Source organism: Planococcus citri, chromosome 4 (assembly GCF_950023065.1).
Source record: "Planococcus citri chromosome 4, ihPlaCitr1.1, whole genome shotgun sequence".
Classification (NCBI taxonomy): domain Eukaryota; kingdom Metazoa; phylum Arthropoda; class Insecta; order Hemiptera; family Pseudococcidae; genus Planococcus; species Planococcus citri.
In genome coordinates, this window is record NC_088680.1 from 50239816 (window position 1) to 50256396 (window position 16581).

Genomic DNA, 16581 nt, shown 5'->3' on the forward strand with positions numbered 1-16581 from the left:
TAGAACACTGAACCCGCAAGGTATAAATACCTATCTCAGTCTACCCAACTACTACTCTCCACAACTCGTCGTAAATCAATGATCAACACAAATACATACGTTTTACCATATATTTATATCTCTCATTTGATGTACAGTGAATAAGAACGTTGCTACGATACTATTCAATACCATTCGTTTACACGAAAGATTCTGCTGGTGATGAGGCGTTTCCTAACAGACAGAGTTGGCATAAGCCAGCGTTAAACTTATTACTACTCTTTATGAAGATGGTTAGAAAACTGCAAGGCGGCTCGCTTCGGCAATCTCGGCCGTCGTCTCCACTGAACCAGTACACCAGATGGCGCTGTACCGGTTGCAGTGTTGCCGCCTGCCTGGGCATCAAATTACCACTGTAGAGTGGTAACATGGAGTCCCAAGTACCCTCTACATAATGCCCCGGCTGGGTATAGCTCGGGGGCCCGTCTGGATACGCAGCCTAAAAGAGGCCTACTCAGCGTCTCGTAGAGTACTTGGGCTCCCCCTGCCCCGCCTCGTAGTACAGATGTGGCCTACTCGTCCTAAGACCCTATCAGACCCTATCTGGCTACTCGTGCAGAATCTTATAACAATACGCGAACTTAAGATTAACATATCTAAACATGTTTACATGAAATCATAATCTAATTACATTACTATGTTAACCTTAATTCTACACCATCCTTGGATTGGAATCTTGTCTGGAGCTCTGGATTGCTTCATTAATCTGAACTGGAACCTGTGACACTACTCAGGTGAGCTTCTCACTAATCTTGCTCTTTTTCTGCTTTATATTTCAGATTCTCGCTGGAATTCTTCTTACTGGAGCCAGACTCAGGTAACTACTCATATCTCTACTCATAATTTACCTCAGAGTGCTAACTCTTTATTTTCACAGATGCTGGCACTCGACACGTCTGGACCAGTTTAAACGTCTCTATTCCAGCTGCTCACATGACTACCTCAAGCTATTCACGATCATTTCAAGTTACTCATGAGATTGCTCCGATCTACTCATCGATACCTACCACGGGACGTAATATTTTTACTTCTTTATTGCTCAAATTAAAGAAAAACTTTGTACTTTGTTCTTCGTTTTTCTTTTCACAGGTACCTCTGAGGTATTTTCGAGCTACTCAAGATCGTTATTCCAATACTCAACTTCTCGAATGGTGATATTCGCAACAAATAAAAACACCGTTTATTCCAACACGTAAGTTTTTATTTTATCACAGAACATAACTAATTTCGCCTCGTATATTTGGTTACTCAATGATCTTAATTAATTCCAAAAAACAATTCACAAAAAACATTGCTTTCGTAAACTAAACTACTCATTTGCCTGCACAAATTCACACACAAATTCACACTTATTTACATTTCGGCATACTCTACTTATTAGCACGCCTCAAAATTCAATAAACAAAACTTCATCTTTTAATTTGGCAAATGGTAAAAAACAAAAAACAACAAAACAATAGTATAAACAACAAATACCAAAAAAAGCTGCTCTACTCGAAAAATTCTCTTTTCCTCGAGGAGCTTACTCGTAATTACAACAGAAAATAAACAACGATAAAAAAAATTTGAGACCACAATCGAGAAAAAAAAAAATAAAAGTACAACATCAGAGGAAAAAAAATTTACAATTTTTGGAACTACTTTCGTTCACTACTCGTAATACTGCGACGAATCGCGCGTGAGACAAATTTTACATCGAGAAAACAAAACTAAGTAGACAGAGGCGACTCTTCGAAAAATTTTCACCGCATTTTAGCGTGCTTCTCTGCCATCATTCTGGTTCTGTTCGTTCTGAGGGTTTTGTCTTTCTTCCTCCGCCTCCAACCGCATTCGCTCGCGTCTCTCCGCCAGCCTGCCACGACCTCGTCCAAATCCGGCCAACCCAGGTGCTCGTGGTATAGCCACCTGTAACTGTCTTCCTTCTTGTGCCGGCTGCTGGCGACTCGGTCCAGCTTGCGGCTGCTGCGGCGGCTCAGGCATCTGTCGGTTCACCTCGTTGACCAACTGCGCGGCTCGCTCGGGCAGTAATTGACGATCGGCGCCAGGAAGGTGTCTCATCTGTCGCTGCACTCTTTCGATCAGCTCTCTCTCGTGTACTTCTCGTTCCAGCTGCTCGCGGACATTCCTTCGTTCATGTGCCGCCAAGGCTGCACGGTCTTGCCTCAACATCTCCTCGATACGTTGAAGTTGGTTTGCTTGGAGCTGCTCCACCGGACGCGGCGGATCCTGCTCCCGCGGAAACTGACCGTACCCCCATCTCCGCTCGACCGTTGCGTATTCAAATATCCTGACTAACGCCTCCGACGCTTGGTGCTCGTTCAAATACGGCGTCTCACCACGGAACGTCGCTGGAGGGCATCTCTCGATCGTTTCTTCTAATGCCTCCATATATACGTATCTACCATCGAACTCTGCTCTCGTCGGTCCTTGCCGTAGAAAATCCCGTATTCGGACGCGTATTTCCGGGCAGTGCGGCCACGTCAGCGGAGGCACCATCAAAATGTGTCGCGTACCCCGCCGATGCATCGCGCGCCAAAGTTCGAGGATTCTCTCGGTTACGATTTCGAACGTCTGCGACTCCATGCAAAACTGCCCCGCCGACATCACCACTCGCTGCGGCGCCCGCTGGACCAAGCTTCGTAGGTTTCTGCACATGGTGGTAGTTGGGATTCGTGAGCCAGCGAGCGGGTGCACGCTCCACGCTCGCCTCGCCGCTACGTTTTGGTAGATCACCTCACTTACCACCGCATGCGCGAGAGCATCTCCGATGACGACGAACGAGTTTATTACGTAATACGTAGCGCCTCCACGGTATACGCGGCCCAGAATCCAAGCCCCGCCGTCTCTCTGATAATACAAGTCATCTCGTACTGTTAACTCATTGTTGATCAAAATTCCTCGGCTCTGCATCGACTGTTGAATCGTGTCGCGCGTGACCGGGAAAAACATACCTCAAACGTATCTCTCACCGCGCGGCTCGTACCGAAACTCGGCCATCAGCCATACTGGCGCTGGTGGTGGCGGGCAATTTTCCAGCGGCTCGAAATAATCTTCTATCGGTCCGAGATCCATTCTTCCTTCACGTACTCTAGCGGCTTCTCGGTCGTGATGTCGCAACGCTATTTCCATGTTTCGTCTAAACTCGCGCTCTCGTTCTTGAAAGGCGCGCTGCGCCCGTTCGCCCGGCGTTAACTGCGCTAGACCAGGCTGCTGGTCCTGGAGAACTCGCTCTGGGCTCGGGGGCGGCGGCTGCTCGGGTGCCGGTACGTTCGGTAACGGTGGTCTTGATTCGGGCTGCTCCTCAAATTCACTCGCATCTGCCGCAAGCTCGAGCGTCTCTTGGCTAGATTGGGTAACTTCACCTTCCTCTACCGATTTCGACTCGCTTCGCGTCTGGCTACGAGTTTTCACTCCTTCAGGCGGTATTTCCGGCGTCTCGTCTTTCGCTACTGGGAGTTTACGCTTTACTGCCGGTTTCGTCGTCGCCGGTTTACGTTTTGTCGCCGGTTTCTTTTTTGTCGACGTAACCTTTTTCTTCTTCGGTGACGCTTTATTCTTCGAAGTTGACTTGCGTTTCGTCGCTGCTCGCTTTCTTGACGATTTCGACTTTCTAGACTTCTTCGGTGGCGTTGACTCGGACGAATCTGAATCCGAATCGCTGGACGAGCTCCTCGATGACGACCGCTTCTTTTCGATCGACTCGACGCCGCTTACTCTTGATCCACGTGAGCTACTCGACACGTCCGTCTTTTTTGACGAGGAGTCACCCGTGCTCGTATCGCGCCTCCGTGACTCGCTCGTGCTTCGCTGCGATCGACTCGCTGAATCGGACGCCGGAGTATTCGGCGTGGCGTACCGCGGCTGTTGTTGCTGCGTCGTATTCGGCGTGCGCTCTTGATCTTTCACCCGCGCCTCGAGTATCGATTTTTTGACTACGTTTTCGGAATCTTGAGGCGTCTCAGTCTTTACCGTTGACGTTTCGCTGTATGAGTCGAGTATCCCTTGAATTCTTTCTTTAAGGTCTCCACGCGCTGCTCTTTCTAAACAGATTTTTAGCGAAGCATAAATAACCGAATCAGGTATGACATCCTCTAGCTTAGGGCTTTTTGGCGAAGAGCTCTCTTTAGACGACTCTGTACTCGTTCTTTTACGTGACTCTCTTTTCGCACGCTCATCGTCAGGTCGAGGGCTTTCACCGTCGTTACTCTTACCGTCCGTCTCGATTCCGTCCAGGTTTACGTCTGGTGTGTTCGGGACCGAAGACCGCTTCTCTTTCGACGTCGATGGTTTCTCTTCGGCCTTTTGAGGCTTCTCAACTACCGCTTTCGCCGCCGGTTTCGTAATTTCTTTCTTTTGCAGCGACTTCCTCGCTTCTAAGCGAGCTCGTTCCGCCTCGTCGTTGACTACATCGAACACGTCATCATAGCTAATTTCGAGCTGCTCGAGACGTCTATTGAGTTCAATCATCCTTTGCATCGTCGGCTGCTCGATACCTAAAAAAGAAATACCCAGCGTGATATATCGACTACTCATATTTTGCGACTCAGCGTTACTCAAACTCATACCTGTCAACGACGGTAGCACGCTAATTCCATCGAGAACCTCTGATAATCTAACTTCTTTGTCCAACGCCTCTCTGTCGATGTCGATTAAAACCATCATCCGTGCACTGTCGACCTGCGTGAATACTCTTTGTCGGTCTATCGCTTGCAGCGCCTCGTCGAAGTTCATGTTATTTTCTTCGATTTTCTCCGTAAACTGCCGGTAGCGCCGGTCGCGTTCTTCTCGGTTCACTATTGAAACAAAAGACACGAAAAAATGAACGTAAATAATCTACTCATCGCGACCGCATTCACGTATGCGCTACTCAAATTTTACACTTACGTCTGTCTAGCGATGACTCAAACCCACGTCTCTCCGCCTCGGCTGCAAAAGCCTCCTCAGAGAGTTCCTCGACTGACCAATCTCTTGGACCTTGACTCGCGAGCAACAGCGCATCGTTCTGTACCACCAACGTCGCAGCTCTTTGCTGTACCTCTGCTAATTCCGCCTTGAGCTGCTCTATTTCGGTTTTTGCGCAGTTTAACTCAACTCGAATTTGCTCGGCTTCAGCACGCGGCGACTCTCTCGACGACTGAATCAGCGACTCGTTTTGCTCAATCAGCAAGGTGTTTTGCCGCATTTCTTTTACTAACCGCTCGCGCAAGGAATCCTTTTCTTCTTCAGCGCATTTCGACACCTCGGTAGTACCGCCGCGTAATTTCCGCCATGTCTCGGGATCGACTCTGCCATTTTTCCGGCAGCCATTCACGAAGCAATCACACGGTAACTCTGCTTTCTTTTTCTTCAGGCACTTTTTGTGAAACTGGTGCCCACACGAGACCGCGAACGCCGTTGTATTTGATTTTTTCTTTTTCGGCCCTTCACCGATCGGCTTACCACATATCTGACACCGAAAAATTCTATAATGTGTGGCTTCCGTCTCCGAATCGCTAAACATAATACAAAACGACCAAAATTTTACTACTCAATTCTCACTCGTGTATTTCCACTTTATTTTTAAATAGGTACTCAGAATCTTTACCTTTCAGAATCGCTACTCTCGTCGGTATCATCCCAATCAGGTTGCTGCGGCTTATCGCCTTTCATCGCCATCTTCTCAAGTCAAAAAATAGCTGCGAACAGTTGAACAAGTATAGGTAAGTTTTTTTTCTCACGAAAAATGCACCAAGTTCGCTGCTCGAAAACTAATACATGTATATATCTACTACGCTACTCATAATTCTAAATACCGTGCTCGTAATATTCCAACTCAACTCACCTATTTTTCAGCGTCAAAAAAAAACTTCGTCACACGAATCGACTTCAATTACAACATCGAATTCTTCAGCTGAAACAGGCAATCGAGACAAGTTACTACCTGAGCAGTTCACTTTCAACATGATTACAAAAAAACTACTCGAGGTGGCACGAAACACATTGGCTCATGCTAAGTTCTACTCACCTTTTTCCAGCGTCAATAATTCTCATCAAACGATCAAAAAATAACACTCCGTCCAATAATCAGCTGAAACAGGTGACCAAATGAAATTAACACCAATCTCGTATTACACCTCGCCACTCAACATGCACATTTATGGTAACGTATTATTGTTAAAGAGCTACTCAATCACTTCTCTTACCTTTCCAATAAAAGCTTCGTCCAACCAAAGTCGCAATTACTAATCGAGAAAAACTTTCTGGCAACTCAAAGGAATTTCCAACCTCAACTTTCACCACGTTGCTGCTCGTTTTGTTCTTTTAGCTACGCAAAAAATACATTACATTACAATTCACGAGCACCGAGCTTATTATTTACACACGTGGTTACTTTATTTCAACCTACCAAGCACACGCGACGAGAGCTTCTCGATTTTTGAAATTTCCACGATTTTTGGCTAACTACGCACTCCAGATGTACGAAACACAATACTCCTCGGCTATGAACATAGAAAATCGCGTATTAATATTATTTTAAATTGGACTTACTCAGATTTCGGCAAGAATATTTCTGCTACAAAATTTTCCAACCCCAAACATGCACGAAGCTGCTCATTTCGTGAAAAATCACCGTAATTCAAAATTTCTCACCTTAATCGAACCGCAAATACGATCACGAACACGAAAAATTACTTTTTATTCACCACCGATCGCAATTTACCGTAATAATTGCCAAAAAATCACGAAAAAAAATTCACATTTCAACAATCAAACACATTTCAACATATTTCACAACTCAACGCAAAGCACAATAGCCAAACCATCTGCCTTTTCATTCGATCGAAATATTTTTCTTATCAGTTGGTTGCCTGTTACAATGCAACCGGCTCGTCGTATTCGGCTCGTAACCACTCCCCGCCTACTCGCTTACACGCAAAACGACTCTTTGCTTCGTTGCAATGGTACGAGGGGAGCCGTTCCTTTTCGTTCTCGTTGCGTTCGGTTTACCTCTACCCCGCGCCTACTCGCTAGTACGCATAAATGCTTGCTGCTCGTAATAACATGGTGCGGAGAGCCGTTCTCGCTTCGTTCTAGTTGTGCGGCGTGTCTAACCACCCCCCGCCTACTCGCTTACAGTACTCTTTTCCTATAGCTCGTAGGCTGCTCGGGTAAAAACACTCTCGCTTTCGTTCGCCCAACTCTCATGTAATAAACCGATTAAAACATTTCCACGAGTAATTTTTGAATAAAATGAATTGTTTACAGGTTAAAAAAAAATTTACAGGTTTTGACACTGCAGAGCAATGTCTGGAACTCCAGCTACTCAATTGACGACTCTACCTCGCAATATCATCGTAATTTAAATACAGCTCGACGAAATTTATCCGGTGATGCGACTCCAATTTTTCTAACGCAATAAAATTAGCTGTTTTCTTTTTTCGTCTTTTCATGCTCGTTGGAGGTACGTAATCAGGATCAGCTGATCCTGGTGGCGTCTCACCTGGCTTTAAAATTTTCGTACGCTTTCTCTCTTTATCTTTCTTTTTCGCATTTTCAATAATTTCTCCAGCTTTTTTACTCAAATTAACAGCTTTTTTTATACAGTTTTCGATTTTTTCATTCTCTTTATCATCCAACTTGCGTCTCGCATGTTTTTTGAGTCTCTGAAATTCCTGCAGTTTCTTACTTTTATTTTTCTCAACTTCTTCGAATTCTTTTTTACGCATTTCTCTAGCCAGTAGCCTAGCTGCTCTTTCCGCGACTTGATCATGTATTTTAAGGTCAGTGACCTCTTCTTCAACCTCTTCCTCAATTTCTGACTTCTCGATTTCCTTCGGCGTTACTTTTTCTCTTATTTTCTCAATTAGGGGCCTATTATCGGTTTTTGATTGTAACTTAGGGTCATTTTTGAGCTTCTCTTGTTGTTCTAAACTCAAATAGATCGTCATTTGTCTGGCATTTACGATTTGTTCATCAGACTCATTAGCGATGCTTCTCACTCGGTACGCGTTATCACCAACGTGTTTCATGACCATGTAAGGTCCAAAACGCTTGGGAAACAGCTTTTTCGAGACCCCTTTGTCGTAGGAGCTCTGCCGGTGCTCTGTGAGCATAACTAGTTCCCCCTCCTCGTAACAAATGGGGTCACCCTTAAGTTTGTAAAATGCTACTTCGTCTCTAGATCTCTGTAGCTTTCTTCTCTCCCTAATGTACGAAATTAACGCCTGCTGCTCAGTCATTTCATCAACTCGTAGGTCTACTAATTCTTGGGTATACACTGCCTTACGTGCAAGCTTATCAGCTGCATGATTATTACGATCAAAGCTTCTCGCGGGGGTGTGCTTTAATTCAAACTTCTCAAATTTTTCTTTCAGTTCTAAAATTTCTTGAAAAATTTCGCGGTGCACAACTGGTTTTCGACTCGCATTCTTCCAGCTGTTGATTTTCCACTTCTCAACGTTATAATTAATCGCGGTTGTTAAATAGCACGAATCAGAAAAAATTTTCGCGCGTCTCACACCTAACTTAAGCAACACCTTCATAGCTTTACTCAGAGCTACCGCCTCAGCTAAATTGTTGGTATTTCGGTACCTAGGGTGGTCAATTCTTTCAGAAATGTTGAATTCTCCGTTAGGAGTCCAAGCCACCCCTATACCTGCGATGGCATCACTGGAGCCATTATTGGAGCAAGCTCCATCTACAGCAGCCCAATAATAACCATCTTCGTCTCTTATCAGGTTTGAGAGCTCAATGGGTTTTTCCATGAGCGTCTCGCTAGTCACAGATTTAGGATTCTTTTCTAACATATCCTGCTGCAGCTTCTTGAGCAGGTATTTCGAATTTAACTTAGCCAACTTGGTTGGCATGTTGGCAGAAAACTCATCTTCGATGCCCCATACCTCATTCGGTTTTATGCCATACTCAGTAGGGGTGTTGTTTATCTCCGACTCAATTTTCTTAACATGTACATGCCAACCGTGGTGAGTATACTCATCATTTTCCGGCTCATTGTTTAACTTTGCTCGCAATCTATCACCGATTATGCGCATCGTGCGCTCAACCAGTGATGACTGCGGATTGTACGTCGTCGTATGGCCTACTTTTACGCCATTAGCTTTGAGCATCTCATTCCAGCTTTCGCTTCTAAACTGAGTGCCATTGTCCGTGATCACTTTACGAACTTTATGACCGAGCTTCTCGATATCTTCTAGTACTAACTCCATAGCGTGCACAACTGTCTCAGCTGGAATCGACTCCAATGGAATTATCCAAACTTTGCCAGTAAAAACGCACTTAGCTACAAACATGTACTTTGGTTCTCCTTGCTCATTCGCGATCGGTCCACATAGGTCCGCCGAGATGGCGTCCGCTATGTTGAACGCCTCAATTTGAGAAAATTGCAAGCGCTTCTTCTCGCTATAGCCTTTGGTTTTTCGACAAGTAATACACTCACTTGTAATAATCCGTGTAGTTTTTACGATGTTTGGCGAGTAATAAAGTCTCTTAAATACTGCCTCCAGTTTGTGGGCTCCAATATGACCATACATCTCATGCAGGTATACAATGGTATCCCTGAATAACTCGTCAGGCATCACTGGAATTCTTGAGCCATCTTTGAACTTTCTGTAGAGCAACTCTTTATCCTTCTCTTTGATCACTGCATACTTCACCTGAATTCTTCTCTTCGACTCTAACTGCTTTGCAGTCATATCAAGCTCAAGAGCGTTCAGTTTGCGCACAATCTTTGTACACATCCTATCACGACTCTGGAAGATGTCCAAGCGTCTCAAGTGATCCAAGATCTCATCTTTGACCAACTCTACGAATGATACATTTAACGGTATCATGTTGGACCAATTTGTATCGTAAATTGTCAACTCAGGCGCCTGAATTCCATACCATTGACCACGTACTTTGTGTTTCAAATCGTACGTGAGATCGTAACAATTCAACTCTGTTATCCAGCCAGCCGCTTTTCTATGCACCTTAGCCAGAGTTGTAAACTTGTGCACGACTGACTGGAGGTCTCCTCTCACATGGATGCGTCTCCCATGAAGCCACAACTGCAGCTTATTTATTACTCGAACCAAAGCATACATTTCGCGCTCAATTAACGTGTAATTTTGTTGGTGTTGTTTAAACGCGCTACTCACGAACATTACAATTTTATCTTCTCCTTTGATGTTTTGATACAAAACACCATTGATCGAATGCTCAGTGGAGACTGTGTCCAAGTACATGTCTTCTCCATCTACCGGTGTCATAAGCTCAAATTCTTTGGTAAACTCCTCAGTTAATTTGTCTACCGCCTCTTCTTGAGCGGTGCCCCATATAAATGGTACACCTTTTCGAGTTAAGTCATAAAGAGGCCTCACTATGTCTTGGTAGTTAGGAATGAAGCGACTATAAATACCAGTTAAGCCAATCAATGCCAACACTTCTCGTACATTTCTTAATTTTACTTTACCCGTTCTAATGTTTGTTTTCTTTTTCAAATACTCCAAGTAACCTTCAATTTTCTTTTTTTGTTTTTTTATGCTTCTCGTAGAAATGTTGAAGCCAAGATGGTCCGTGGAGCTTGCAAAGAACTTACACTTGTTGGCATTCAGTCTCAATCCATTATCACGCAAGATGCCAAATATATAAATCATCAACTTGAGCATCTCGCGAAAGGTGAGTGACCTCAGTAGCAAATCATCTACGTATTTTGTCACTCCCTCCATATCCGGTATAATTAAATTAATAACTTTTACAAATTCCGCAGACGATATCTTCAGACCGTATGGCAACCTAATCATTTGATATACTCGGCCATCGACCTTGAAACCACAATATTTGCGCGACTCTGGGTGCAACACAAGCTGCCAAAAGGCTGTAGTAAAATCCAACGTTGTGAAAAAACGAGCGTCTCCATCCGAGGTAATAATTCTGTCTAGGAGGCCCGCCTCATTATAATTAATCTGTAGTATAGGATTTAACTCTACTGGGTTTAAACAAAGTCTAACGCTACCGTCCTTCTTCTCGTTAGGCACCAAAGGGTTAATGTAAGTTGTGTCAGACGGCTCTGCTACTTCCTGCTCGATCATATCAGCTAATGCACGCCTAACTTTTTCTAGCTGCTTGTTTGAAGGTGTATACTTTGGGCCTACGAAGTTTGGAATTTTGTTGGGGTCAACGAACTTTAATTTGACCATTGCCCCAGTGTATTTTCCAGGAAAACGGCTAAAAACATCTTTAAATTGGAGTAGCTCCTCCAGCGCCTCTTCCGACTCAGCTTTCGTGATTCTCCCTTCTCGTACCGCCTCACCCAAATACCTCTTAAGATTTCTCTCAAAGATATCTGGACCGTCGTCCTTAGGCCTACCGTCTCTTCTAAAAAAGCTATGTAGGTCTGCTCGAGATACAATCTCAATGGACTCAGGTTCGTACTCGTCTACAATCTGAATTTGGTTTGCAGAAACATCCTCCTCCCTGTACTCACTTCTCTTGACAAAAGCTACTTCTTCTGCTCTGTTCGTACCTGGGGGCTTACATTTAGCAGTACCTGTTTTCATGTTTGTAGTTATTTCGAGCTTCTCGAGTGATTTGGAACCAATCAGTAACAACTTGTTGTCACCAGGCATCACGAAAAATGGCACCTTAATCTTGTGCTTACCGAACTTTAGAGGCACTACTATCGCTTTCTTCCAAGTTCTCACCGTTTGATTGTTCGCCAGTCTGCATTGCAATACTCTTTTCAAATGAATAAACTCGATTTTATCTTTATAATTATTTATTAACATATTTGCACATGACTCAGACATTATATTAGGTGTAGCACCGGAATCCAATTGTACGTACAATTTTAAATCAGCGAACCATAATGGCACCACGCAAGACTTCGCTTCTTCAAAGTTCTCGATCTGGCTTCTCACTAGTGGCTCGACAGTACTTGGATCCGTACGCTTCTCATCGATTACGTCATTTTCCAGCGGGCTGCTCTGAACTGCATCCGCCTGATTGACCGTAACTGCTTCTTGATTGACTCTTGCCCCATCCGATTGCGTTGATTCTTCTTCTCCAGAACTTTCTTCGATGGCTTCACCTTTTTTGTTCTTCCAGGCTTTACACACCATTTTCACCTTCTTCTGCCAATCAGGTGACAGCTTAACTTCCATCTTGGTGAGGTCTTCAATGATTTGCGCCAACGGCCGGCTACTCTCTGGCATTTTTGCTTTTGTTTTTTCAACCGACTCTTTGGTGGTTACCAAGTAATCACCATCCGACTCAGTAACAACTTCCGCAGACAAGTTCGTGCTTGTTTCGACACATAAATTCTCAGAATTAAAAACTGACTTTTTTGGCTTAAACTTGTAATTGTAGCACTTTTTCAACTCGAATAATAGGTCTTTCTCGCCAGTTTCGTTAGGCATGTATCGACTCCCTTTCTTTTGAAGTCTGTTATCTCGCGGAATAATTTTGCCATCTTTGTCAGGCTGAAACTTCAACCTGCCATCTTCGAGCTTGTTCAGTCTAATGAACACTGCTGCCGGCGACCACCACAATGTGACGGTTTCATTATCACAAACCTCCTCAAAGATCCTCCTCCAAGCATAATAACGTTTCGCCGTCACTCCTCGATTGTTTTTTCCAGCTGGAAAAATCATGGGAAAAAGCAACTTAATATCTTCAATGCCTTTCTCCTTCAGAGTGAAAATTACTTCTCGTAGTATGCGTCTCATATGGCTATCTCGAATACTACCTTTATTTATTTCATACGTGCCCAATGACAAAATTACTCTTTTTTTAGTAAATTCTCTTTTTTTGACATGTTCACGCACGGTTGCCATCGTACAGTTCTCAGAAATTTTTTCAACGCTACTCTTGCTTTCTTTTTTAGCATCGTCTCCGCTACCGTTGTTTTTAGCTCTAGCTTTTGTAATTTCGATTAATAATTGCGCGAATGCGTCGCCAACTAAGTCAAACTCTTCGTAGGGGAGATCGGGCTCGGGGGGGGGCTGTGGCTCTTTTCTTTTTTAAGCCTGCGTCACGTCGTCGTTTAAAGACGACGTCTGAGAACTGTCATCAGACACCTCATCCTCAGAGTAAGGTGGATCATCCGGATTCATCTCAGAATAGCCTGCATCAGCCTCATTGGTGGTACCACCGTCTCTTGCCCTACGATCACGTCTGGCATCTCCTTTGTTGTCGTCTCTTTTCGAGTTTGAGCCAGAAGCTGCGGCTCCGGAGTCGTTAGTACGTCTTCGCGAATCTTCTCTGTTATCGCGGTTATCTCGGGAATTGCGAGTATCATCGCGATTGCGCGTTCGGTTGTCACGGTTATCCCGTGAATCTCTGTTATCACGAGTGTCGCGGCTGTCACGTGAATCTCGATTATCACGTGTATTTCGAGCGTCTCGGTTGTCAGATCTAGCTCTGTCGTCTCTACGGCCATTGTTGTCATTTGACCTATAACCACCGCCATTGTTACGTCTCGTATCCGCCGAGTTTGCTCTAGCGCCGTTGTTGTTACTAGCGCCTCTCTGCCAGTTATCGTTCGTACGATTTCTACGATTAACTTGAGGTTGAGCATTATCTTGAACTCTGAGCTGCAAGTTCGGTACTCCTTCAATGAACTCCTCGTTTTGGGTCATTTCTATGAGACGTCTCGCAAACAATACAATATCGTTACGCTCCTCATTCGTAATCCTAGTTCTTAAAATTGGATTAATTCGCGGATAGACGGCATTTATCATCTGCCATTCGGTGGTTTGCACATTCGAGACTACTCGCAACCAGCGCAGCGCAACTGTTGCCATATCAGTAGAACGTGTAGCAGGAAGTACTACTGCTCTAACGTGACTCATTGCATCTTCCTGACGCTGTTGGCTCCACATTGCTTGCAAGAACGATTGTCTCAGCGCTTTGTACGATTTTTCGGTACCGGTGTTCGCTTTCCAGGTTGCCGCTTTCGGGTGTGTTACTAGTTGCCTAAACATACTAATATACATCGTCTCATTTGCATACATACTCTCCATTGCCTCCTCAAATTGGCGCACGAAGAGATGCGGCTCAAACTCGTTACTCTCATTGTAAATAATTTTTAATACCTGCAGCGTGCCTAACTTTGCTGCACAATTTCCCGCACCGTAGTTGATATTCTCGTTTAGCGGCTCATATGCAATTCTCAGCCCTAAGGCATTGCATTGCATAGATCTTATCAATTCAGCTTCGCTTCTGTGAGGCTGCGCATCGTTGCTCAAACTTCCAAACGAATCTCCTCGACCCTCAGGTCTCGATTGCGCACTGTTCGATCGCGCATTGTTGGATTGCGCGTTATTCTGCTCAAATCTCACATCTTGTTGCGAAGCTTGTTGCGGTCTCATCTGGGGACCCTGCTGCCATCTTGCAGGAATATCCTGCCACTGAAAATGATTGTCGACCCCGAATCTTTGGCCATCGGGTGGTACAGGGTCACTTTGAGGAATGTTAGAGCCAGTTTGAGCTTGTGAGAGTGGCCTCCCGCCTTGCGACGCCTCAGCCTGACGCTCATTTTCCAACTCAACGACTCTTTGCGTCAATAATCGAATTAAACCGGCATCTCGCTGTCTCGCTTGCCTCTCAACACGAATCTCATCGGCCAGCACTGCAACCGCGTCCATCGTTTGCGTCATTCTCAGACCTTCATTATGAATCTCATCACCGATACGATTTATAAGCCTAGAGTGATTGGTACCCCATGCCTGTGCCATTTGGCGCATTCGAGCGGTACTCGCTGTATCTCTATCAATTATATTATTTTGAATCTCACGGTATATTGTTTCCAAATCAACGCGAGTACGCGATAATTCAGTCTCAATACATTCGGCTCTATGGTCTAAGATTTCGCAATTATCGCGCAAATTAGGTATTTGCGCATTAACGTACGCGTCTGTAGCAGTTTCCGGTCGTCTATTTTCTACTCGGATAAGCTGGTGCTCAACGCCTAAATTCACCGGCCTAAAATCAAATCTTCGAATAGCTACGTTCACGCTCGGACGTGCGCGTGTAACTGCTGGTCTAGTCATTGTTTCAACTTCCTGTTGAAAATTATTTTGAGCTCGTCGCGACTCGTCTCTAGTGCCTACTGGTGGCTGAACATTTGCGAGGGGGTCTACAGCAGAGTAGGGAGGAGGTGCACTCGGATCCCTAGGTCTATTCTCGGATGGTAAAAAACCACCAAATAACGTCTCTCGGGGCCTAGTTCTTACGTTATTTAGGCTCAACTCCCTAAATCTACTCGCCATTTGCGCTTGCGCTTCTTCCTCGATGCTCATGGTGACATTTTCGACTGTCACCCCATAGACAGGTTCGCTACTCGCTCTTACACTTCGAGGGGGTGGTAGGGGGCTGATGCGCCTCGCAGTAGGCCTTTGCACCGCACTTTGGCTACCACTGGATTCACGACGCGATTCGGGGTTGTCTGAGACAGTCACTGTTCGTACAGACTCCCTAGAACTCGATCGCCTCGGATTTATCGTCCTATTTAGTAAATCTTCAGCCTGCAGGTTTTGACCTGCAGCCGAATCGACATTATCTTGGTTTAAAGCTTGCTGTACATCAGCGTCGAGGCTATCCAACAGGCTTTGCATTGGGTTTGGCTCAGGTCTACTCACGACAGGTTCAGACTCAGCATCATTTTGCACATTTGGAGCAGGTTCGTTCCTGCTCGAATTTGCCAAATTGGACATTGCTTGATGCATGTTCAATTCTGCTTGCGCCTCAGCTTCGTCTCTGTTCGTCTCATTACTCTCACTTTCAAGCCTCGCTTGCTTTCTAGGTGCTTCCGAGCCTGCACTATTCTCATTTCTTCTCCTCGGAAAAGTTTCGTGAATTCTTTGGGTACAGGCCACTGCCGCATCTCTCGGTTGTCTTTGAGGGATTTGGGAAGCACTGGGAGTAGCTACACGATTACCATTAACGTTAGAGCCTATATTACGACGATAATCCTCTAATGATTCTAAATTATTTCCAGAATTCGATCTACTCAAAGAATTAGAGGAGCCACGCCCACCTCTGTTGGAACTCATTTTACTCAAAAATCAGGTAAATAATACTCAAATTAGGTAAGCAAACTTTCGTTTACTTCAAGAAAAAATCCGGCTAAACAACGTCTACTTTCTTTGTTGCAGGACAGAACTGCACACAAATCAAGCAGGAATGGACTTGACCAGGTTAGTACAATCTTGCACAAAAGTGCAAATTTTCACTTTTTCACTATCAAAAACACTTCGCGAATTACGAACGATCGCGAATAAACGAATAACTTAACGAAATAATAAAACATTCACCACTAACCTGGTTACACATGGGTTTGTCCGATCCGCATCCGAGCAACTTCGTTCCACTTTGCACAGTTGTGCAAACTTTCACTTCTCAACCTGCTCAGAACTTCTCAGAAAGAAACACCACGTTTATGGCGCCAATGTTAGGGTAAAACAGAGGGTTCTTATGGTTTAGGGGAAAAGTCTTACTTATGCCACCTGGTACCTTAACCCTAAAACAACCCAGTTCGTATAGAACACTGAACCCGCAAGGTATAAA

The 16581-nt window shown here is 44.7% G+C and overlaps 1 protein-coding gene and 1 long non-coding RNA gene across 2 annotated transcripts; both read right to left on the minus strand.

Annotated features, from left to right (window-relative positions):
• Nucleotides 1-2986: 2986 nt before the first annotated feature.
• LOC135843789 (uncharacterized protein DDB_G0284459-like) lies at nucleotides 2987-4603 on the minus strand. Its single transcript, XM_065361802.1, has 2 exons — nucleotides 4251-4603; nucleotides 2987-4079 (listed from the first exon to the last, which is right to left on the minus strand). The coding sequence occupies exons 1-2, from the start codon at nucleotides 4600-4602 to the stop codon at nucleotides 2992-2994; spliced, it is 1440 nt and encodes a 479-aa protein (XP_065217874.1). The 5' UTR covers nucleotide 4603; the 3' UTR covers nucleotides 2987-2991.
• A 1227-nt stretch (nucleotides 4604-5830) lies between these two features.
• LOC135844572 (uncharacterized) lies at nucleotides 5831-7208 on the minus strand. The gene is made up of 3 exons (XR_010558570.1): nucleotides 6425-7208; nucleotides 6222-6343; nucleotides 5831-6106 (listed from the first exon to the last, which is right to left on the minus strand). It is a non-coding gene; the product is annotated as an uncharacterized LOC135844572 (long non-coding RNA).
• Between the last annotated feature and the right edge of the window lie 9373 nt (nucleotides 7209-16581).